At 44.9% G+C, this 24344-nt stretch overlaps 1 protein-coding gene across 1 annotated transcript; it reads left to right on the forward strand.

Moving 5' to 3' along the window:
* The first annotated feature begins 4299 nt into the window (after window positions 1-4299).
* On the forward strand, window positions 4300-23738 carry AMDHD1 (amidohydrolase domain containing 1). Its single transcript, XM_038756946.1, has 9 exons — window positions 4300-4472; window positions 8774-8880; window positions 10368-10432; window positions 12362-12639; window positions 16027-16252; window positions 18541-18665; window positions 19715-19808; window positions 20959-21119; window positions 22619-23738. The coding sequence occupies exons 1-9, from the start codon at window positions 4342-4344 to the stop codon at window positions 22722-22724; spliced, it is 1293 nt and encodes a 430-aa protein (XP_038612874.1). The 5' UTR covers window positions 4300-4341; the 3' UTR covers window positions 22725-23738.
* The last annotated feature ends 606 nt before the right edge of the window (window positions 23739-24344 follow it).

The following is a 24344-nucleotide window of genomic DNA, read 5'->3' on the forward strand; positions in this document are numbered from 1 at the left end:
CACCCCCTGCCCTTCTCCTCCTACCCTTCTTAGAACAGTGCTTTGCACATAGTAAGCGCTTAATAAATGCCGTTATTCTTATTATTATTATTCATTCGTTCAATCGTATTTATTGAGCGCTTACTGTGTGCAGAGCACTGTACCAAGCGCTTGGGAAGTACAAGTTGGCAACATATAGAGACGGTCCCTACCCAACAGTGGGCTCACAGTCTAGAAGTCTAGCCCCCTGCCCTCCCCCTCTGCCCCCTCCAATCAATCAATCAATCGTATTTATTGAGCGCTTACTATGTGCAGAGCACTGTACTAAGCGCTTGGGAAGTACAAATTGGCAACATATAGAGCCAGTCCCTACCCAACAGTGGGCTCACAGTCTAAAAGGAGGAGACAGAGAACAAAACCAAACATACTAACAAAATAAAATAGAATAGATATGTACAAGTAAAATAAATAGAGTAATAAATATGTACAAACATATCTACATATATACAGGTGCTGTGGGGAAGGGAAGGAGGTAAGATGGGAGGGATGGAGAGGGGGACGAGGGGGACAGGAAGGAAGGGGCTCAGTCTGGGAAGGCCTCTTGGAGGAGGTGAGCTCTCAGCAGGGCCTTGAAGGGAGGAAGAGAGCTAGCTTGGCGGATGGGCAGAGGGAGGGCATTCCAGGCCCGGGGGATGACGTGGGCCGGGGGTCGATGGCGGGACAGGCGAGAACCCTCTGCCCCCTCCAGTCCCCTGCCCTTCCTCCTCCTCTGCCCCCTCCAGTCCCCTGCCCATCCTCCCCCTCTGCCCCCTCCAGTCCCCTGCCCTTCCTCCCCCTCTGCTCCCTCCAGCCCCCTGCCCTTCCTCCACCTCTGCCCCCTCCAGCCCCCTGCCCTTCCCCTCTGCCCCCTCCAGCCCCCTGCCCTTCTCTTCTGCCCCTCCAGCCCCCTGCCCTTCCCCTCTGCCCCCTCCAGTCCCCTGCCCTTCCCCTCTGCCCCCTCCAGTCCCCTGCCCTTCCCCTCTGCCCCCTCCAGCCCCCTGCCCTTCCCCTCTGCCCCCTCCAGTCCCCTGCCCTTCCCCTCTGCCCCCTCCAGCCCCCTGTCCTTCCCCTCTGCCCCCTCCAGCCCCCTGCCCTTCCCCTCTGCCCCCTCCAGCCCCCTGCCCTTCCCCTCTGCCCCCTCCAGCCCCCTGTCCTTCCCCTCTGCCCCCTCCAGCCCCCTGCCCTTCCCCTCTGCCCCCTCCAGCCCCTGCCCTTCCTCCCCTCTGCCCCCTCCAGTCCCCTGCCCTTCCCCTCTGCCCCCTCCAGCCCCCTGTCCTTCCCCTCTGCCCCCTCCAGCCCCCTGCCCTTCCCCTCTGCCCCCTCCAGCCCCCTGCCCTTCCCCTCTGCCCCCTCCAGCCCCCTGCCCTTCCCCTCTGCCCCCTCCAGCCCCCTGCCCTTCCCCTCTGCCCCCTCCAGCCCCCTGCCCTTCCCCTCTGCCCCCTCCAGCCCCCTGCCCTTCCCCTCTGCCCCCTCCAGCCCCTGCCCTTCCTCCCCTCTGCCCCCTCCAGCCCCCTGCCCTTCCTCCACCTCTGCCCCCTCCGGCCCCCGGGGAGGGGGCGCTTTCCTGGCCCTCAACCCTTCTCCCCAAAACGTCGTCAATGAACTTCTAACTACAAAGTACTTTTCACGTGCTAAGAAAGCGCTTAGTCCAGGCCTCTGCACACAGTAAGAGCTCAATAAATACGATTGAATGAATGAACTTCCAGACTGAGCCCCCTACTTTTTCCCACCCCTCCTCCTTCTCCGCCTCCCTCCAAGTGACTTTGGGTAGGTCACTTCACTGGGCTTCAGTTACCTCATCTGTCAAAGGGGGACGAAGACTGTGAGCCCCAAGGGGTACAACCTGATCATCTTGTATCTACCCCAGTGCTTAGAACAGTGCTTGGCACATAGTAAGCGCTTAAAATGCCATCATTATTATTACCCCCTTCCCCTCCCCACAGCACTTGTATATATTTCTACATATTTATTACTCTATTTTATTTGTACATACTAACTCTATTTTATTAATGATGTGTATATTAATTTCACATTTAATTTATTTTATTTAATAATTTATTAATGATGTGTATAGCTCTATTTATTCTGATGGTATTGACACCTGTCTACTTGTTTTGTTGTCTGTCTTCCCCCTTCTAGACTGGGAGCCCGTTGTGGGATAGAGATTGTCTCTCTCTGTTGCCAATTTGTGCTTCCCAAGTGCTTAGTCCAGTGCTCTGCACCCAGTAAGTGCTCCATAAATACGATGGAATGAATTAGAGATGCAGCATGGCTCAGTGGCAAGAGTCCGAGCTTGGGAGTCAGAGGTTGTGGGTTCTAATCCTTGTCAACTGCGGGACTTTGGGCAAGTCATTTCACCTCTCTGGGCCTCAGTTCCCTCCCCTGTAAAATGGGGGTGAACACTGAGAGCCCCATGTGGGACAACCTAATTGCCTTGTATCTACCCCAGTGCTCAGAACAGTGCTTGGCACATATTAAGTGCCTAAAAAAATACCATTATTATTATTATGCACTTACTACGTGCCAAGCACTGTTCTAAGCACTGGGGGGGAGACAAGGTGATCAGGTTGTCCCATGGGGGGCTCACAGTCTTCATCCCCATTTTACAGATGAGGTCACTGAGGCCCAGAGAAGTGAAGTGACTTAAACAAGGTCACCCAGCTGACAAGTAGCAGCGTGGCTCAGTGGAAAGAGCACGGGCTTGGGAGTCAAAGGCCATGGGTTCAAATCCAGGCTCTGCCAATTGTCAGCTGTGTGACTTTGGGCAACTCACTTCACTTCTCTGGGCCTCAGTTACCTCATCTGTAAAATGGGGATGAAGACTGTGAGCCGCCCCGTGGACAACCTGATCACCGTGTAACCTCCCCAGCGCTTAAATCAGAGCTTTACACATAGTAAGCTCTTAATAAATAAAGCTTAATAAAGCTTTTAGACTGTGAGCCCACTGTTGGGTAGGGACCGTTTCTATATGTTGCCAACTTGTACCTCCCAAGCGTTTAGTCCAGTGCTCTGCACACAGTAAGCGCTCAATAAATACGATTGAATGAATGACTATGTATATATGTTTGTATGTATTTATTACTCTATTTTATTTGTACATACTTATTCTATTTATTTTATTAATGTGTTTCATTTTGTTGTCTGTCTCCCCCTCTAGACTGTGAGCCCACTGTTGGGTAGGGACCGTCTATGTTGCCAACTTGGACTTCCCAAGAGCTCAGTCCAGTGCTCTGCACACAGTAAGTGCTCAATAAATATGACTGATTGATTGATTGATGTAACCTCCCCAGCGCTTAGAACAGTGTTTTGCACATAGTAAACGCTTAATAAATGCCATAAAAAGGTGCCAGAGCTGGGATTAGAACCCATGACCTCTGACCTTCAAGCCCGGGCTCTTACCACTTAGCCACTCTGCTTCTCTGCTTCTCCAGTGGCTACCAATCCATCTGCGCATCAGGCAGAAACTCCTCACCCTGGGCTTCAAGGCTGTCCATCCATCCCCTCGCCCCCTCCTACCTCACCTCCCTTCTCTCCTTCTCCAGCCCAGCCCGCACCCTCCGCCGCTAACCTCCTCACCGTTAGGCCTCGTTCTCGCCTGTCCCGCCGTGGACCCCCGGCCCACATCATCCCCCTAGCCTGGAATCATTATCATCATCATCATCAATCGTATTTATTGAGTGCTTACTATGTGCAGAGCACTGTACTAAGCGCTTGGGAAGTACAAATTGGCAACATATAGAGACAGTCCCTACCCAACAGTGGGCTCATCCGCCAAGCTAGCTCTCTTCCTCCCTTCAAGGCCCTACTGAGAGCTCACCTCCTCCAGGAGGCCTTCCCACACTGAGCCCCTTCCTTCCTCTCCCCCTCGTCCCCCTCTCCATCCCCCCATCTTACCTCCTTCCCTTCCCCACATCACCTATATATATGTATATATGTTTGTACATATTTATTACTCTATCTTGTACATATCTATTCTATTTATTTTATTAGTATGTTTGGTTTTGTTCTCTGTCTCCCCCTTCTAGACTGTGAGCCCGCTGTTGGGTAGGGACTGTCTCCATGTGTTGCCGACTTGTACTTCCCAAGCGCTTAGTCCAGTGCCCTGCACACTGTAAGCGCTCAATAAATACGATCGATTGATTCTCTGGCAAATACCAACATAATTATTAATGAATAGAAAAGCAGCCCGCCCCCGCCTTCGCTGCTCTTAGACTCCGGGGGCGGGGACCGCCAGCTGAGGCGGGGCCTGGAGGCCACAGCTCCGGGGTCTCCGCCCCTGCCCAGTGGCTGTGCCCCCGCAGAGGGCATCCCACGGTGGGCACCATGGCCGGTGGGCACCGACTCCTGCTGGAGAACGCCCAGCAAGTGGTACTGGTGTGCAGCCGGGGCCAGTCCTACCTCCAGCCCGGGCCTGGCCTGGCCCTCCTCCCCAATGCCAGCCTGCTCATCGGAAGGTGAGTCAGCCCCCCGGGGGGCACCGGCCACCCTTTCCCCCCTTGCCCCACCTCCTGCGGGCAAGGGGGGGCCTGGCCTTCCCAGCCCCCCTCCACCACCTGTCTGCTGGCGGACAAGTCACTTCATTCACTCCATCGTATTCCTGGAGCACTTACCGTGTGCAGAGCATTCATTCAGTCGTATTTATTGAGCGCTTACTGTGTGCAGGGCACTGGACTAAGCGCTTGGGAAGGACAAGTTGGACTGAGCAGAACGCTTGGGAAAGTACAGCTCGGCAGCAAAGAGAGACAATCCCTGTCCTGAAGGGGGAAGACACACAGCAAGACAAGTAAACAGGCATCAGTGGCATCATTATAGAGTAATAATAATGATGATGGCATTTATTAAGCACCTACCATGTGCAAAGCACTGTTCTAAGCGCTGGGGAGGTTACAAAGTGATCAGGTTGTCCCACAGTCTTGATCCCCATTTTCCAGATGAGGCACAGAGAATGATAATAATAATGATAGCATTTGTTAAGCGCTTACTATGTGCGAAGCACTGTTCTAAGCACTGGGGGGGATACAGGGTGATCAGGTTGTCCCACATGGGGCTCACAGTCTTAATTTTACATTTACAGATTTTACATATGAGGGAACTGAAGCTCAGAGAAGTTAAGTGACTTACCCAAGGTCACACAGCTGACAAGTGGCGGAGTCAGGATTCGAACCCTTGACCGCTGGCTCCCAAGTCCAGGCTCTTTCCACTGAGCAACGCTGCTTCTCTAAGTGAAGTGACTTGCCCAAAGTCACACAGCAGACAAGTGGCAGAGTAGGAATTAGAACCCATGACCTCTGACTCCCAAGCCCGTGCTCTTTCCTCTGAGCCATGCTGATTCTCTATAGAATTATATAAATAGAAGATAGAATATAAATAGAATATAGAATAGAAATAGAATTACAGATATATAATTGATATATATATATAGATATATATATATATATAAGCAGCATGGCTCAGTGGGAAGAGTACGGGCTTGGGAGTCAGAAGTCATGGGTTCTAATCCCTACTCCACCACTTGTCTGTTGTGTGACTGGGCAAGTCACAACTTCTCTGTGCCTCAGCTACTTCATCTATAAAATGGGGATGAAGACTGTGAGTCCCACGTGAGACAACCTAATCACTTTGTATCCCCCCCAGCGCTTAGAACCGTGCTTTGCACATAGTAGGTGCTTAAAAAATATTATTATTATATTTGCACATCTCTGGGCTTGTTCCCTCCTCTGTAAAATGGGGCTATTAAGACTGTGAGACCCAGGGTGGGACAGGGACTGGGTCCACCCTGATTAGCTTGTATCTACCCCAGCACTTAGTACAGTGTCTGCCATATAATAAGCTCTTAAATACCATTAAAAAAAGTGACAAGGTGAGGACTGAACTCAGCTGGGGGTTACACTCCAGGTCATGGGTGACTCTAACACTGAAGAGTCTGCTGAAGGTCAGTTGGCTTAAGATGGAAAGTTCAGACCATTCTGACAGTTTAGTGTTTCACTTCACCCATATTCCCTCTAAATTTTCTCAGATGGAGAAAGTCACCAAAGCCTTGCCCACCCTGGAGGGTCACAAACCTTTTTGCAACAGTTAACAGGAGTCTCTGTTCTTCAAGGCCACCAGGACCTTGCCTCCTCCTACAACCAAGGGCTGCAAACTTCAGCCTTCTAATGCTAATTTACTATAAACCCCCCAATCTAATCTCATCTGCCTCTCACCCACGGCCTGCCTGGGGTCTGCTCCGCCCTCCCCCTTTATAGCCGACAAACGATTAACTCTCCCCACCTGCAAAGCCTCAATGAAGGCCCGCCTCCTCTTTTGGAACTTGGTATTCACACCACACATGGCCCCACATCACTTATGTACAGATCCATAATTTATTAAAATTAAGGTCTGTCTACTCCTCTAGACTGTAAACTCGTTGTGGGCAGCAATATGTCTGTTACATTGTTATAACAATAGCTTAGTGGAGTGCTCTGCACGCAATAAACACAGTAAATACGATTGATTGATTGGCCGATGATTCCCTATAGGTTAGCTCAGGGAAGGGGGAAACTTGGCCTTGGCTTTCTTCAAACAGGCGAGAATCGACAGGTTTCTGCAAGTGAGCATCGGTTCACTTCTATCCATCAGTGGTATTTATTGAGCGCTTATCCATGCAGAGCACGATTCCCTTAAACCACTAGCTAAACCGTGGTTCGTGGTCCATCTTAAAAAACAACTCAAGCACAGTCCGGTAGAAAACATCAAATTACCGAACTGTTCATTGCTTTGAAAAATGTGTAAAAAATTTTGTAGGAGTGTGATTCATTACATGTGAAATGCAGAATTGACACCTGAGGGGGATTGATTTGCCTTTCCTCTCTTTTCCCAGCTGCAGGTGCTTATGAGCAGCAGATATTCCCAATGCAGGAGGGAGGAGAAATTAGGATCTGGAGACTATAGAGTTGTCCTTCTGTTCCAAGAGGGTGCTGCTGACAGTGAGATTTAATTCATATGTGATATTGGGAAAGGCTCTCTTGCATGCCTGCACATTGTCTGTAAAAATGTAGTGGTGCACTATTTCTGGCCCTTTGCCAGTTTGGGTGAACAGTATATAAACAACAGTTGTCCTGCCACCAAGCATGGGCCTTAAGTTTTGCAGTAGTAGATAGAGTTTGTGCTGAGCCATCTACATTTTCATGCCCTGTGATGTGCATGATGAGATATTTAATACTATTGCCAATAAAATTATGGTATATAATAAAGGTTTTCAATGTGCCAAACACTATATTAGGCATTAGGGTTATTATATTAGGCACAGAGAAGAGAAGCAGCGTGGCTCAATGGAAAAGAGCACGAGCTTTGGAGTCAGAGGTCATGGGTACAAATCCCGGCTCTGCCAATTGTGAGCTGTGTGACTTTGGGCAAGTCATTTAACTTCTCTGGGCCTCAGTTCCCTTATCTCTAAAATGGGGATTAAGACTGTGAGCACCCCGTGGGACAACCTGATCACCCTGTAACCCCCCCACCAGTGCTTAGAACAGTGTTTTGCACATAGTAAGTGCTTAATAAATGCCATTATTATTATTATTATTATATGATAATTATGTTGGATACAGTTGCTGTACCACATAGGGTTCACAGTCTAAGGGGAAGGGAGCACAGATATTTAATCCCCATTTTAAAGATGAGAAAACTGGGGCACAGAGAAGTTAAGTGACAGCAGGGAAGTAGCAAAGCTGAGATTAGAACCCAGGTTCCCTGACTCCGAGGCTGTTGCTCTTGCCACTGTTTCTGTGTTATCTTCCCCATAGTTAACCATTATTTCCTATGTATCTCAGCCTGTTTTTCTTTCTCCTGTCATAGTACTTACCATTTATTCTTCTCAGCCTATAACTATCATCAAGTCCCTGCTCCTCATCTTTCAGACATACCAGTCATTCAATCAATGGCATTTATTGAGCACTTGCTGTATGCAGAGCATTATACTAAATGTTTGGGGCAGTACAGTGCAACAGAGTTCATCATCATCATCAATCGTATTTATTGAGCGCTTACTGTGTGCAGAGCACTGTACTAAGCACTTGGGAAGTACAAGTTGGCAACATATAGAGACAGTCCCTACCCAACAGTGGGCTAAAAGGGGGAGGTAGAGAACAAAACCCAACATACTAACAAAATAAAATAAATAGAATAGATATGTACAAGTAAAATAAATAGAGTAACAAATATGTATGAACATATATACATATATACAGGTGCAGTGGGGAAGGGAAGGAGGTAAGATGGGGGGGGGATGGAGAGGGGGACGAGGGGAGAGTTGGTAGACATGTTCCCTGCCCACAAAGAACTTACAATCTAGAGGGGGAAACAGACATGATTTCAATAAATAAATAAATGACGGATATGTACTTAAGTGCTGTGGAGCTGTGGGTGGGGGAAATCCCAAGTGCCCAAAGGCTAGAAATCCAAATGTGTCAATGACAACATAACCTTGCCATAATTTGCCTCCTGATCTGCACCGTCAAAAGGCTCTTCTGACTCCCAACACTCCACTGTGAAATTCACACTATTCTCTCATTCCCTGATCTCACCCAGGGAAGCATTAAACTTCATGATCACCTTGCATGTCTTCCAGAAATAACATCGGCACCTCTTGCACATTTTCCAAAATATTTTAAATGTTGAACCAGGCAACCTTAGTGAACAAAACGAAATCAGATGATATGTGCTGAATCGCTGTTTCATTTTTTTCCCCCACAATGAAACCACTGTTGTTTTTCTGCAGAGACGGATTTATAGAAGCCATAGGTCCTGTGGATGCTATCCGTAAGCAGTTCTCAGGAGAAGTGTTTGAGGAGATAATTGACTGTTCTGGGAAATGTATACTTCCAGGTAAGTACCATTTCTTCAAGTATCACTGCATCACTGAACTCGGTATTCAAAGAATGATCAAAATGCTATTCTTGGGTCCAATGAGTCCTGGTGGCTACTTATTGACAGTGGCAACAGGATGTTGGAAGGAAAATGGGATTCTTGCCCTCCTTGACATCCAGCCTAGTGATTCGTCATCATCAGAGGTATTTATTGAGTGCTTACTATGTGCAGAGCACTGTACTCTCCCCCTTTTAGACTGCGAACCCACTGTTGGGTAGGGACTGTCTCTATATGTTGCCAATTTGTACTTCCCAAGTGCTTAGTACAGTGCTCTGCACATAGTAAGTGCTCAATAAATACGATTGATGATGATGATGTACTGAACACTTGGGAGAGCACGATACAACAGTTGGCAGACACATTCCCTGCCCACAGCGAGCTTACAGTCAAGAGGGGGAGATTAACGATTAGGGCCATAATAACTGTGGTATTTGATAAGTGTCGACCTGGTGCCAATCAGTGTTCTAAGCCCTGGGGTAGATTGAGATAATTAGGTTGGACACAGTCCCTGTTCCACATGGGGGTCGCAGACTAAATATGTCATAGTCAGTGTTGTACCACTTAACATTTAGATCCCTTCATTTCCCACTGTTAATCCCTTATTGATTTATCCATGTCATACTTTGACAAAAATACCAAAGAACAACAGCTATCTGAACATTTCCAAACTATGAGGCCAAACTGTGAATTTTGTACCTATTCTAATGCAAAGCATGCTATTTAACGTGGAATAAGCGCTGAATCAATCAGTCAATCCATCTTATTTATTGAGCACTTGCTGTGTGCAGAGCACTGTACTAAGCGCTTGGGAGGCTGCAGCATACCTAATAACGGAGTTGGTTACCTCATCTGTAAAAAATGGAGATTAAGAGTGTGAGCCCAATGGGGGACAGGGACTGTGTCCAACCTGAGATATCTACCCCAGCGCTTAGAATAGTGCTTGACACATAATAAGCACTTAAATACCATAATTATTACTGTTAATTATTAGATGCATTCCCTGCCCACCACACGCTAACTGTGGCGACTTCCTTAATTCTGCCTACTTGAGACATAATTGTTTATAAAAGAGGTTTGATGCAAAAATCCAGACTTCAGTTAGATAAAATGGCATAAAAAGCAATCCTTTTTTAAAACAATATGCTTATATAGGGGACAAGGAAGAGCAAAATCTCTTATTGCTACCATCATGGGTTCATTTACCTTTATGGATTTTAGCTTTACTGGCTAAGCCGAAAGAAAAACCACGAGGCAGGATTTCATCTGTCCCTCCCAAAATAGCAGCAGCAAGCATTTGCACATTTTGCCAAGAGCCAACTGTGGAAAAAATCTGTTTAGTATTATGGTAGTTTGCATTTGTAATGGTTGGTGTGTACAGAACCTTTTTTTTTTTTTTAAAGAGCTTAATTTCTTCAGGGTTTAACTTCAAGGTCTGTTGGTTTCAGGTTTGGTGGATGCACACACACATCCTGTTTGGGCTGGTGAGAGAGTTCATGAATTTGCCATGAAGGTAACTGGAATTAATGGTGGCACATTGCTCGTTTGTGGTGTTTGATTTTAAAAGTTAACAACTCTTTCTGAAGAGGCAAGTCTGGCAGACTATTCCATTTTTTCTCAAGTGCAAGTTTTATCTTCTTTCCTTTCCCTTTTCTTTTCCCTTTCCCTTCCCTTCCTTTCCACTCCAGATATTGGGTGAGGAACAGTTCCTGCCTTCCCTAACCTATACTGTATGTTTCATGAGTATCCTCTATTTCTGCACATTTCTTTTTGTCACATCTTTTGTTTGGAGTCTGAGGTTTAGCAGGACTCTTTGAAAATTAAAGGGAACATGACCACAACATTGCAGTCATGAGAGCTTCCATCTTCCTTGATAGTGTGATGTGAACCACAGTTAAGCCTTTCAATGCAATTCTCTTTCTTTTGGAAAGGAATAGACCAGTGACCCATTCAGCCTCTGTCAGTGACAATAGGATGATCAGAGAAATGGGTTGGTTACGTCCCTTGACCACCTGTCCTCTGGCAACTCATTATGCGACTCGGCCATGAATTTATCCAAACCCGGCCATTTCTATCCCAAATCCAGACTGGATTCTCTAAGTGAATACCTTTTTTTTTGTAAGTTTTGACTCCCTTAAGAAATTAGATCTGGTTTAAAGCCAGATTTTTAAAATGATATTGGTTAAGTGCTTACTATGTGTCGGGCGCTGTACTAAGCACCGGGGTAGATACAAACTAATCAGGTTGGACATAGTCCCTGTCATACGTGGGGCTCCCAGTCTTAATCCCCATTTCATAGGTGAGGTAACTGAGGCACAGAGAAGTTAAGTGTCTTGCCCAAGGTCACACCGCAGACAAGCAGTAGAGTTGGGATTAGACGCCAGGCTCGTGCTCTATCTCCTAGACCATTTTCTGGCCTGTGACTAAAGGGGAAAATCTCTCCCAGGCCCTGTCACCTCCTAAACTCTGATCAACAGCAGTGCTCCCTGAAATGATTATGATTAGGTCATGGGTTCAAATCCTGGCTCCACCAATTGTCAGCTGTGTGACTGTGTGACTTATCTGTGCCTCAGTTCCCTCATGTGGAAAATGGGGATGAAGACTGTGATCCCCCCATGGGACAACCTGATCACCTTGTAACCTCCCCAGTGCTTAAAACAGTGCTTTGCACATAGTAAGCACTTAATAAATGCCATCGCTATTATTATTATTATTAGGAATTTTGAAACCACTTCTCCTTTAGGAGATCTTCCCTGATCAGTCTCTCATCATCTCCCCTCTCTGTATCCCCCTAACTCTCACTTTAGCACATTTGTGGGTACTTACCCTCTCCTCACCCCCTCCACCCTTAGCACTTTTGTACATGTCTTTATACTCTATTACTTCCTCCTTCCTGTCACTTATTTCAGTGTCTATCTCCCCCGTTAGACTCCTTTCAATAATAATAATAATAATAATAATTGGCATTTGTTAAGCGCTTACTATGTGCAAAGCACTGTTCTAAGTGCTGGGGAGGATACGGGGTGATCAGGTTGTCCCATGTGGGGCTCACAGTCTTAATCCCCATTTTACAGATGAGGTAACTGAGGCCCAGAGAAGTTAAGTGACTTGCCCAAGATCACACAGCAGACATGTGGTGGAGTCGGGATTCGAACCCATGACCTCTGACTCCAAAGCCCGTGCTTTTTCCACTGAGCCACGCTGCTTCTCTAATGTTTAGTAATTGTTTGGCACACAACAGGCACTCAATAAATGCTGTTGACTGATTAATTAACGACAAAGTGGTTATCTGTAATTGAAACAGTGCTATCCACCTGCCCAGTTTTCATTTTCCTCACATAAATACTGAATCTGAGTGGTCAATAGTCCGTATTTTTTTTCATGGATCTCCTGCTCCACTTTCCCTGCATAAAGGTGGCCTAAGAGAAAGCTTTGTCTTTAGCTGTCAGGTGCCTCCTACATGGATATACACCAAGCTGGAGGAGGAATCCACTTCACTGTGGAGTGCACACGGAAAGCCTCGGCAGAGGAGCTCTTCAGTAGCCTCAAAGAGAGACTTCTGCGTATGCTGAGGGCCGGGACCACCTTGGTGGAGTGCAAGAGCGGCTACGGCTTAGACCTGGAGACGGAACTGAAGATGCTCAGAGTGATCGAACGAGCTCGGCGGGAACTAGGCATCGGCATATCTTCTACCTACTGTGGAGCTCACTCGGTGCCCAAGTAACTAAAACTTCTATCATGGGGTTGCTATTCCCACCCTAGGTAGCTTTAAATGGTAGAGAAAGAGGTTCAGGATGGGTACGTAACATGTCTGTGTCTTGCTAACGAACGAGTCCCATGACAAATGAAAGACTCCTGGGCTTCCTGGTGGCTTTTTCCCTTTCTTCCCGACTGCAAGTGGGTCTCCCTGGAAATGTAGAGTGGCCACTCTGAATCTCTGTCCACGAGTTCCTGACCTGGCTGCAGAGAGAGTCCCACCCTGCCATCCTCCTCTATCCCTTCTCCTCCCTGCCCCTTCTTCACTTTACTTCCGAAACCCTGATCTTAGTACCAGGATTAATTGCTTGGTTAAAGCTGCCTCAAAAACGGTCAATCTTTGAGGAATTTGCTAAACAGGAGGATCTCTGTCCATAAAATAGGAGTGCCTTCATGGTACCTGACCCATCTCTGAGGGCCCATCATTAGTGCTTTCCACTCATGAGTCAGGGGCCGAAACTGCAAGGTACAAAGACTAGCGTGATTTACTTGGGCACATGGCAACGTCAGAGACAGAGCCAAGAACAGAAGGAGGAAGTGAACAGTAGGGGAGGGTGAGGACTCTCTCTTTTTATGAGAGAGAGAGAAGGAGAGAATGTGTGTGTGTGTACCATTGCTAGTGATGGGGAGATTGAAGAGTGAGGAGGTGAAGGAAGGAGGTAGGTAGGTGATTTGCTCTGTAGAGCTACAGTGGGCGGCCACTCCCAGAGTCAGACTACACCAGAGGCCATTTGGGCAAGTGGTCTCCCAGGCCTAACTTTATACTTTTCTGGTGTGTGTGGGGGAAGACAGACAGAGAAGACAGCAGCAATATTCTAGAAACTCTTAACCCAAGGAAAATTTCCCTAAAAACAAAGTTTTCAATTAAATGCTTCCTTGTAGAAATGAAATACACCACTTTGGTGCCAACCATTTTCCAAACCTTTGAGGATCAAGATGACTCTACTGCAGGGATGGCCCTAGAATCACAGTTCTAGGGGAGGAACGGACTTACCAGCACTGTGAGAGCCCTGTAGAGATGGTAGGCTGTCTTTCAAAACGGAGCAGCGTGGCTTAGTGGAGAGGGCATGGGCTGGGGAGTTGGAGGTTGTGAGTTCTAATCCCGGCTCTGCCACTTGCCAGCTGTGTGACTTTGGGCAAGTCACTTCAGTTCTCGGTGCCTCGGTTACCTCACCTGTAAAATGGGGGTTAAGACAGTGAGTCCCATGTGGGACAACCTGATAGCCCTGTATCTACCCCTGGGCTTAGAACAGTGCTTGGCAATAGTAAGCGCTTAACAAATACCATTTTAAATGCTTAGTACACTGCTCTGCTCACAGTAAGTGCTCAATAAATACGATTTAATGAATGAATGAATGAATCCAAAACTTCGGGATCTGAGCAACTCCAACTTTCCACATTCAGAGATTTCCATGGAGGTCAGATATTAGTGGTATTTACTGAGTGCTTACTATGTGCAGAGCACTGTACTAAGCTCTTGGGAGAGTATAATACAACAGAGTTGGCTGACGCGTTGCCTGCCCACATGAGCTGACAGTCTAGGGGATGAGCTTACAGCCTTGTTATCTGAGTTCAGTTTGGTGTCTATATGTTTCCGACTTGTACTTCCCAAGCACTTAGTACAGTGCTCTGCACACAGTAAGCGCTCAGTAAATACAACTGAATGAATGAATGAGTGAATGGGGCTGCGACTAGGGATTCAGGTAAGTCTCCCTCATATTCCTGCAGAGTTTCTCTGTGGTCTGGGATCCTGCCTCACCCTCAGGATTGTCAGCTGAGGGTGAGGACCTGAGGTTGTCAACCAGTGGTGCTTCCTGAGCACGTACTGTGTGCAGAAAACTGTACTAAACGCTTATGCTTATGCTCTGCACACAGTAAGCGCTCAATAAATACGATTGATTGATTATCCAGACACAAAGCCCTATTTGTTTTTAGAGGTTGGGATGCAAACTCTGGGACAAGTGTTTTGAGATGCATAATTTCTTCCACATAGTCTAAAAGATGACATTCACTGTAAAGTAGGCAAAGTAAAAAGTATTGCAGACAATTCCCCAGACTTTTCTTTTTCAAGAGGAAGGAAAGGTCAGGGGGACAGAAGACTAGTATCACCATCTTGTATGTATCATCTCCAAGCACTTAGTTCAGTGCCTGGCATATAGTAAGCACTTAACAAATACCACAAAAAGAAAATGAAAAAGACAAGAGTCAATCTGTAATGTGCCCCTCCCTTCCCCTGAGTTCCTTAATAGTCACCAGAGTCACATACTTAATAAACCCAAGCATCCTCAGAATGCAGAAAATTCACTTTTTCAGTTTCCTCTTATTGATTATGTTGAAATGAGGTAAAGGGAGAGACAAAATAAACATACTACAGCATACTGTGATCTTTCTGTTCTGCACATTAACTTATTTCAATATACTACCTCACCAACTTAGTCAATTAATCAATGGTATTTAATGAGCGTTCACTATGTGCAGAGCACTGTAATAAGCACTTGAGAGAGTACAGTATAACAGAGTTAGTAGATATGTTCCTGCCCACTTCATTCCCTTTCTTTTTTATCAATCAATAAAATGGTATTTTATTCAATGGTAAATGGTACCATTTACTCAATGGTATTTATTGTGTACTTACTGTTGTGCTGAACACTGTACTAAGCACTTTAAATATCCACCCCTTATCAGGCTCTCTAAACACATGGAACTTAAATGGACAGGATAATATACTTTACCTATAACATGACATCACAGAAATATATTTATTACCTGAAATGGATATACAAGGAATTACAGAAACAAACTTGCTAGTACTACTGCTTCTTCCTTTCCTAGAGTCAGAGTTTTGAAAATTCAAATAATAGTTACCCTCTTAAAATCAATCAATCAATCGTATTTATTGAGCGCTTACTGTGTGCAGAGCGCCGTACTAAGCACTTGGGAAGTACAAGTTGGCAACATATAGAGACGGTCCCTACCCAAACAGTGGACTCACAGTCTAGAAATTAGTAGTCGATTAGCTGTTAGAAAATCAGAATCAGAAGTGATTTAAACTGTGCAAAAAATGAACTGTACTATTACTGCATAATCTGCTTCAAATGAAGAGTTGGAGAATGCATGTCTTAAATGTAATGAATGCAATGACTTGGGGGTGCCAGACTGAAATATTCTTAGCGGTCTAAGAATACAGTGTCACCTAATGGGAAGAAGACAAGATTAAATATTGAGGTCAAGGTTAAATTTCTAGTTCTGGACAGATCACTTAGCCATTCAGTTCTCAACATCTGTCTCCCATTCCCTCCAGGGATGCTCTCTGAGCAGATTTTCTGTGATAATGCTGTTTTCTTTCATCAGAGGGAAAACTGCCACTGAAGCTGCAGATGACATTGTCAACGTCCACCTCCCCAAACTGAAGGAACTTGGTCTAAGTGGTGAAATACATGTTGACAATATAGATGTATTCTGTGAGAAGGGTGTCTTTGATCTCGAGTCTACCAGAAGAATTCTTCAGGGTGGAAAAGATATCGGGTTGCAGATTAACTTCCACGGAGATGAACTCCATCCTGTGAAGGCTGCTGAGGTATTTCTGTTTCAAGACTATTTTTTTGCTTTCTGTCCTTGAATCTGTGAGAGGATGCTCTTTACGTGTTTGTTCAAAGCACTTCCTTCCCACGTGCAAAGTCCAATTTGGAGTTTAAGAAAAACTCTGGTTAAAAATGTGTTTGTTTCGATGGAATGAGTTAAGAAGGGCTTGGACGCACACCGCGGTTTGTCAGTAACTTGTTTATTGGGCTGTTAAATATTTACTTTTCTTATCTCCTGTTGGTGATGCAAATGGAAAGAATGGTCTGGTTTATTAGAATTTCAGTAAATTTGGGTTGGCACATCAGTGTGCTGCAATTTGATCTTTATTCACTCTGTACAAAGCAGCAGCATCACCTTGCCCAAAGAGCACAGGGCTGGGAGTTAGGTTTCTCATTACCACCCTGCCACTTACCTGCTGCGTGACCATGGGCAAGTCACTCAACTGCTCTGTGCCTCAGTTTCCTCATCTGTGAAATGGGGACTAAATAACTGCTCTCCTGTGAGCCCCGTCTGGCGGATGCTTGGAAGGAGTGTACTGTCTAGCCTTCTGTCTCCAGGCAGAGCAACAACACCTAGAACTCTTTTCAGTCCCTAGCTAATGTTAAACTCATAAGATTAAGATTGAGAAGCAGCGTGGCTCAGTGGAAAGAGCCCGGTCTTTGGAGTCAGAGGTCATGGGTTCAAATCCCAGCTCCACCAATTGTCAGCTGTGTGACTTTGGGCAAGTCACTTAACTTCTCTGGGCCTCATTTCCCTGATCTGTAAAATGGAGATGAAGAGTGTGAGTCCCCCGTACGACAACCTGATTGCCCTGTATCCTCCGCAGCGCTTAGAACAGTGCTTTGCACATAGTAAGCGCTTAATAAATGCTATTATTATTATTATTATTAACTCATAAACCTGTTAAACTTCTGAGATTGGATTAGATCAGGCTCATTCAGAGCAGTCGAGATACGACTTATACCAAATTTACAGCCTGCAGAGAACCTGTTTATTGAGATAAGAAAAATAACCTGCATAGAAGGATGATGGTATTTATTAAGCACTACACTAGGATGTTCAGATTGGACACAGTCTCTGGCCACCCGGGGCTCACAATCTAATAGGGAGGGAGTACAGGTATTTTATCCTTATCTTAAAGATGAGGAACCTGGCCCAGAGAAGTTAAGTGATTTGGGCAAGGTCACACAGCAGGAAGGGGGTAGAGCTGGGAAGAGAAGCCAGGTCTCCTGACTCCTAGCACTGCCCTAACATCCTAGCTAAAACAGTCAGATGGCTAAGGGGCAAAGTTGGCAGGAGCCGCCACTGTGACAGTAGTCCATTTCAGTCAGTCAGTGTGGTATTTATTGAGTGCTTACTCTGTGCAGAGCACTACTAAGCACTTGGAAAAGTTCAGTACCACAAAGTTGGTAGACATGGTCCCTGCCCAAAAAGGAGTTCATAGTCTTCAGGGGGAGAGACAGACATTAAAATAGATTAGGAATAGGGAAAAAGTGCTTAAGGGGTACACAGACAAGTGCAGAGTCAAAGCAGAGGAGAGGGGAGATGGGGAAATAAAAGCTTCAAACGCAACATGAGAGGTGGGAGAACAGGCCCTTTCCCTTTGGCTCCTGAAGAGGTTTAGTTGCTCTGTTTTGCTTTTTTTTTAAGTGGTATTTGTTAATCAATGGTATTTATTGAGCCCTTACTATATGCAGAGCACTATACTACACACTTGGGAGAGTACAATACAACAGAAGTACACACTTACTCCGTGCCAGGCACTGTTCTAAGCCCTGGCTAGGATACAAGCTAGTCATGTTGGACACAGTCCATGTCCCAGGTGGGGTTCACAGTCTTAATCCCCGTTTTACGGATGAGGTAACTGAGGACCAGAGATGTTAAGTGACTTGCCCAAGGTCACACAGCAGACAAGTGGCAGAGATTGGACTAGAACCCAGGTCCTCTAACTCCCAGGCCTGTGCTCTTTCCACTAGGCAACACCGCTTCTCTTGATTTCACAAGTCTTCTATGCCTTTGCCTGTCAGTTTTCCTCACAGTTCCTGGAGGCTCATTTGTGTTTGTTGATTTTCAGAAAGGGCTAAAATATCTTCATTAGAAGGTCTTTTGAAAGGAAATATTAGCTTATTTCCTTAAAAGCGTATCCTTTTCAAATAGCATGGTAAATTTCAAGAACAGGGAGTTAGTTCATGCTCTAACAAAGGAGTGTTATCTAATTGTAGAACATTGAGTCGTAGTTTACTTTCACTATTAAATCTTTCGTTCACTGTATATGTCGTTTAGCTTGGCGCTGAACTAGGAGCCCAGGCCATTAGCCACCTGGAAGAAGTTAGTGATGAAGGCATTGCTGCTATGGCAACTGCAAAGTGCTCAGCTGTCCTCTTACCCACTACGGCCTACATGCTGAGGTAATGCCATTTACTGGGCCCCCTGAGAGTTGAATCACACTTATGTGCCAGGAACAACATAAGCAAGTGTTTCTAAGTAAGAGTTTTGGGTCTCCCTTGCCCTCAGCATCTTTTTCATTCCCCTTTGAGGAACTATTAAGAACTCTCTTCCAGGAAACTTGGCTGAAATCCACTAATGGAGAACTCAATTTTGGACCGACTTCAGTACATTATTCCTTCCTGAGAATTGAGAGTAGAACTGCGCAGAAAGGTGGTCTTTCCTTTTGAAGTCTATTTAGGGGGACATGTGGTGTTGTTGGGTGACTCCAAAATAATGGGTTAGCCAAACTGGAGAAGAAAATACCAGTATTTCAGAGTTCCAGCCAATTCACGTGTACTCATCTACACACTCCTCCAGTCTTTTGTGATACACCAGCATATCTTTCAGAGTGGGTCAGAGTTGACTTGACTAGGCAGCCTCTGTACTTTGGATTCCAGAACACCGTGGTCACTCACCCCCATCTGAGCTCCTCTTTCTGAGTTGTGCGTCAGTGGGTCATACCCTGGTCCCCTGACCTCCTCACATTCATCCTGGTACAGGTGGCCAAAGGGTTGGCATCAAGCACGAAACTTCTTGGTTCCTGCAGCTTGAAACAAACCCACTTCTTCTAACTCTGCAAGGGATACTGCAGGGGTGGGTTTGGACTTCTCCTGGGCTACCACCAAGGAATTCCAGTCAAACTCATGCAGGCAGCAGCCCACCATCATTTTCGCATTTAGCCTAAGATGAAGTCCAGATAATGGGGCACTTGAAATTAATAAAACACCCAAGAGAGATTCTTTTAGAAACACCCTCCTAAGATTATCACTTACTAACCCAAACCAGCTGCTGTTCCTAACAGTGCCTTTCTTGCAATGATTTAATGTTTGCACATTTTTCTAACATTTTCTCTAAGGTTCTGGGTGCAACAGGTAACCGTTTACAAGCCAAATTCAGTGCTAGTAGAATATTTCTTCCCTATCAAGTCCAAAGAACGTGGACTAACACTAACTTTGCTTTAATTTCCTAGACTGAAGCAACCCCGAGCTAGGAAGATGTTAGACGAAGGGGTGATAGTTGCTCTTGGCAGTGATTTTAACCCTAACGCATATTGCTTTTCAATGGTAAGTTACGTTCCTTTCTGCTCAGGTGATTATATTTTTAATGACCCAAAGTCTCCTAAAGAGTATGGCAAGAGCTACATTTTTCCTTAAAGGTATTTAAAAGCATTTAGAGAAGCAGAATGGCCTAGTGGAAAGAGCACAGGCGTGGGCGAGAGAGGACCTGGGGTCTAATCCTGACTCTGCCAAGTGCTTGCTGTGTGACCTTGGGCAAGTCACTTAACTTCTCTGTGCCTCACTTTCTTTATCTGTAAAATGGGCATTAAATCCTCCTCCCTCCAACTGAGACTGTGGGCCCCACATGGGACAGGGACTGTGTCCAACCTCATAAACTTGTATCTAGCCCAGCGTTTGATGCATAGTAAGTGCTTAAGTAATGCCATAAAAAGTAGTTATCTTATGAAAGACAATAATAATACCTCTGACCACTCACTTGGACAAGCCAAAGTCATGCAAGATGATGTGGCTGTTTTGGAACTTTTAATCCAAGTAGAACTTCCATAGAAAGCAAAAAGTACCAGATCCCTGTTCTCAGTTTCCAGCCAACTGTCAATTGCCCAGAACTTTTTCTCTTTATCCACAAAATCTGGCATCCTATGAGAAATCTTATTTAATTTAAGTCCTCTTGGTATTAGAGTCTGAACTGGGAGTTGTGGGGTAATCTTGTTCAAGTCATTTAAATTTTTTCAGTCACTCCTTCCGTTAGACTAGAGACCAGAACTTAATTTTATTTATAAACAAGCCTGGTTGGTAGGGGCTTTTCCTTCACCAATGATGGTAATGAAGTAAACCTATCACCATGTGTGCTGCGATGTTAATGAATTTGAGGCTATAATAAGTAAAAGGAAATGTCGGTTGAGAGGAGAAAAGCAGTTACTTAATCAGTTTATCAGCAGCACTAGTCAACTCAGCTTTGGCCTCTACCTTGGCAAGCAAATTGACATTAAATATTCCAAATTTAAAATTCTCTCTACAGCTTCTAGAACTTTTAGAAGACGAGCTATGTATAGTTAACAGGTAAAAATTAAATACATATAGGTAATAGATTGCAGTGGAAAACAGACCAATAAAGGACGTACCCATTTATTTCATCATCATTTAATTCATTTGCTGGAATTGATGGTAATATTTTCTCTTTCTATTTCTGCATTAGCCTATGGTAATGCATTTGGCCTGCGTAAACATGAAAATGTCAATGCCAGAGGCTTTAGCTGCCGCCACCATTAATGCAGCTTATGCCCTTGGGAGATCTCACACACACGGATCCCTTGAGGTTGGCAAACAAGGTGATGTCATTATCCTCAAGTCCTCAAGGTGAGTATCCTGCCATATTTGCTTTGCATTTCTTAATTTTACACTGATATATATATATATATATATATATATATATATATGTGAGGGTAGAGGGGTGCATTTGTTGAATGCTATGTGTCAGGCATTGTACTAAGTGCTGGGGTAATAATAATAATGGTGGTATTTAAGTGCTTACTGTGTGCCAAGCACTGACTGAGCCCCCTTTTTCCTCTCCTCCTCCCCATCCCCTCCCCACTGCACCTGTATCTATGTTTGTACAGATTTATTACTGTTTATTTTACTTGTACATATTTACTATTCTATTTATTTTGTTAATATGATGTGCATCTAGCTTTACTTCTATTTATTCTAATGACTTGAAACGTGTCCACATGTTTTGTTTTGTTGTCTGTCTCCCCCTTCTAGACTGTGAGCCCATTGTTGGATAGGGACCGTCTCTATGTTGTACTTCCCAAGCGCTTAGTACAGTGCTCCGCACACAGTAAGCGCTCAATAAATACGATTGAATGAATGAATGAATGAATGTAATGAGCGCTGGGGTGGTTACAAGCAAATCGGGTTGGACACAGTCCCTGTCCCACATGGGGCTCACCGTCTCAATCAAGAGGTAATCAGTTTGGACAGAGTCCGTGTCCTACATGGGGCTCATGATTGATCGTTTAATCCCTATTTTGCAGATGAGGTCACTGAAGCACAGAGAAGTTCAGTGACTTGGCCATGGTCAAACAGCAGATAAGTGGCAGAGCGGGGATTAGAACCCACATCCTCTGACTCCCAGCCCCGAGCTCTCTCCACTAGGCCATGCTGCTTCTCTATCTTATTCAATATTTATCTACTGACAGGACATTATGCCCTTAGCTCACATTCTGTGCTAGTCTTTTCCCTCTTTATCTCACGCCCAAAGACAACGGTCGCAGAGTTAAAATCCACCTCCCCATTGTCCAAACTGCCCCCCTCCTTGACCGAAATAGTGTAGTTATTTCCACCTATCACCTGATAAATTTTTTATCAAGGGCCACTTATTAAAAAAAATAAAATGTTAATATATTTAGTACTAGAAATGGTGTGATGAGAAGTAGCGTGGCTTAGTGGAAAGAGCACAGTCTTGGGAGTCAGAGGTCATGGGTTCTAATCCTGGCTCTGCCACTTGTCTGCTGTATGACTTTGGGCAAGTCACTTAAATTCTTTGTGCCTCAGTTCCCTCATCTGTAAAATGGGGATTAGGACTGTAAGCCCCATGTGGGACAACCTGATTACCTTGTATCAATCAATCGTATTTATTGAGCGCTTACTGTGTGCACAGCAGACCTAGTATCTACCCCACAGCTTAAAACAGTGTAAGCGCTTAACAAATATCATCATCATTATTATTATGTAGAAATAGCAAAAGGGATAAAAAAAAGAATATAGGATCCTGGTCAAGAATATATTTGTTACAAACTGTGGCGATCGTTTTAAACTCACCTGTATTTATATCACGTGTTTTCATTTCTTTCTAGATGGGAACACTTGATTTACCAGTTTGGAGGTCATCAAGAATTAATTGAGTATGTTATAGTGAAAGGAAAAGTCATCTATAAAAATGACAGAGTCATGAACTACTAAGTTTTTTTGGCAAAAGGAAAAAGCCATCGACATACATCAGAACAAATTAAGTTACTTCAGTAATTGTCAGCTTAAAACATTTTACATAAATGAATAGTTCACTGGAAGAACAAAACAGATTTGATAGTGAAAAAAACTTGTTATTCATTATGAATGCGTCATTGTTTACGAATGCATCAGTGTTAAAATTAACCATGGAATTCAACAGAGCATTTATATGTGAAGCTGTTATGGGAGCAATTGCTTTTGAAATGTATTACACAAGATCATGGAATTGGCAAAGTTGAGAAGCGGCATGGCGTAGTGGTTTGTTCATGTTAATGTCTGTCTCCCTCTCTAGACTGTAAGCTCGTTGTGGACAGGGGATGTGTCTGCTTATTGTTCTGTCGTACTCTCCCAAGCACTTAGTAAAGTGCTCTGCACATAGCAAGCCCTCAATCAATACAATTGACTGACTATAGGATTCTGCCCAAGAAGGCCCCTCAGCGGAGCAGGAGAGAGACAGAAAGAAGGAGAACTCATCAGCTCTCATTCTCCTCTCGCTGGTGCTTCATTTAGACAAACACCTCTGGGAGGCAAAGGCCAGTGTCCTAGAGACAGATGCTGGCACCACTGTTGTTGGAAAGCCTCAATTTTAAAACCTGCCACTGTGAAGGCTGTGCGTTTGCAGTGAGGTGTGGTGGTTTTGGCTACAGAAGGGTCCAGGGAAGATCCACTGGGGTAACCAATATTAAATAACAGAGAGTGGCTGTAATTTCATGCCTATTTCCCTCTGTAGACTCTAAGTTCCTTATGAGCAGGGATCGTGTCTACCACCTCTACTCTATTGTACTTTCCCAAATGCTTATTATAGTGCTCTGCACACAGTGTACTCAATAAATACCATTGATTGGTTAAGTGCGTACAGAGATGTATGGGATGTAGGGTGACTAGAATCTTTGGACTTCATATCAGGAGACTAATAAAGACTTTGAGGAAGAACTGAGGAGAAATAAATTCCAATTTGAAAAATGAGTCGTCTATTCCTTTTCTATGCCTTTGCGAATTGGGGCTCAGCCTCAATATTCATAGATGTGACTAAAAGTACACGTTTACAAATTGTTCTGTGTGTATGTCTTGGCCAAAAAGACTCCGCAGGGTAAAACTGGGAGAAACCTGTGATTCCTTTCTGCAAACATTCCTCCACCAGCTTCCTCACAGTGATTAGCACATTTTGTTGACTAAATTGCTTAAGTCTCTTTTGACAGCAGCTCTCCAGCTCTGCCCCCACCATCCCTGTAAACATATGGCAATGTGAAGAGGGAAAATACTGTTCTGTGGGGCACTGTAATGGTAGGACTGAATTGGCTGCTAACAACTAATAAGTAAACAGATGATTATATTAACTCTTACCTTGACTGGTTTAACTCTAAAATCCTCTGTGGTTGATAGGTGTCTTTGCTAAACGAAAAAAACGTCAATACGGAGCCATTAAAATTCAACTAATCCTTACCTTTGCCTCCAAGTGGGACTTAAAACCAGTGTAGAAAGATTACGGTCTAGTCTTTTCTTTAGAATATTTTGAGAAGGCCAGGGCCTTGAAAGCAGTGTGATCTAGTGGAAAGAGCGCAAACCTGGAAG

Source organism: Tachyglossus aculeatus, chromosome 14 (genome assembly GCF_015852505.1).
Source record: "Tachyglossus aculeatus isolate mTacAcu1 chromosome 14, mTacAcu1.pri, whole genome shotgun sequence".
Classification (NCBI taxonomy): domain Eukaryota; kingdom Metazoa; phylum Chordata; class Mammalia; order Monotremata; family Tachyglossidae; genus Tachyglossus; species Tachyglossus aculeatus.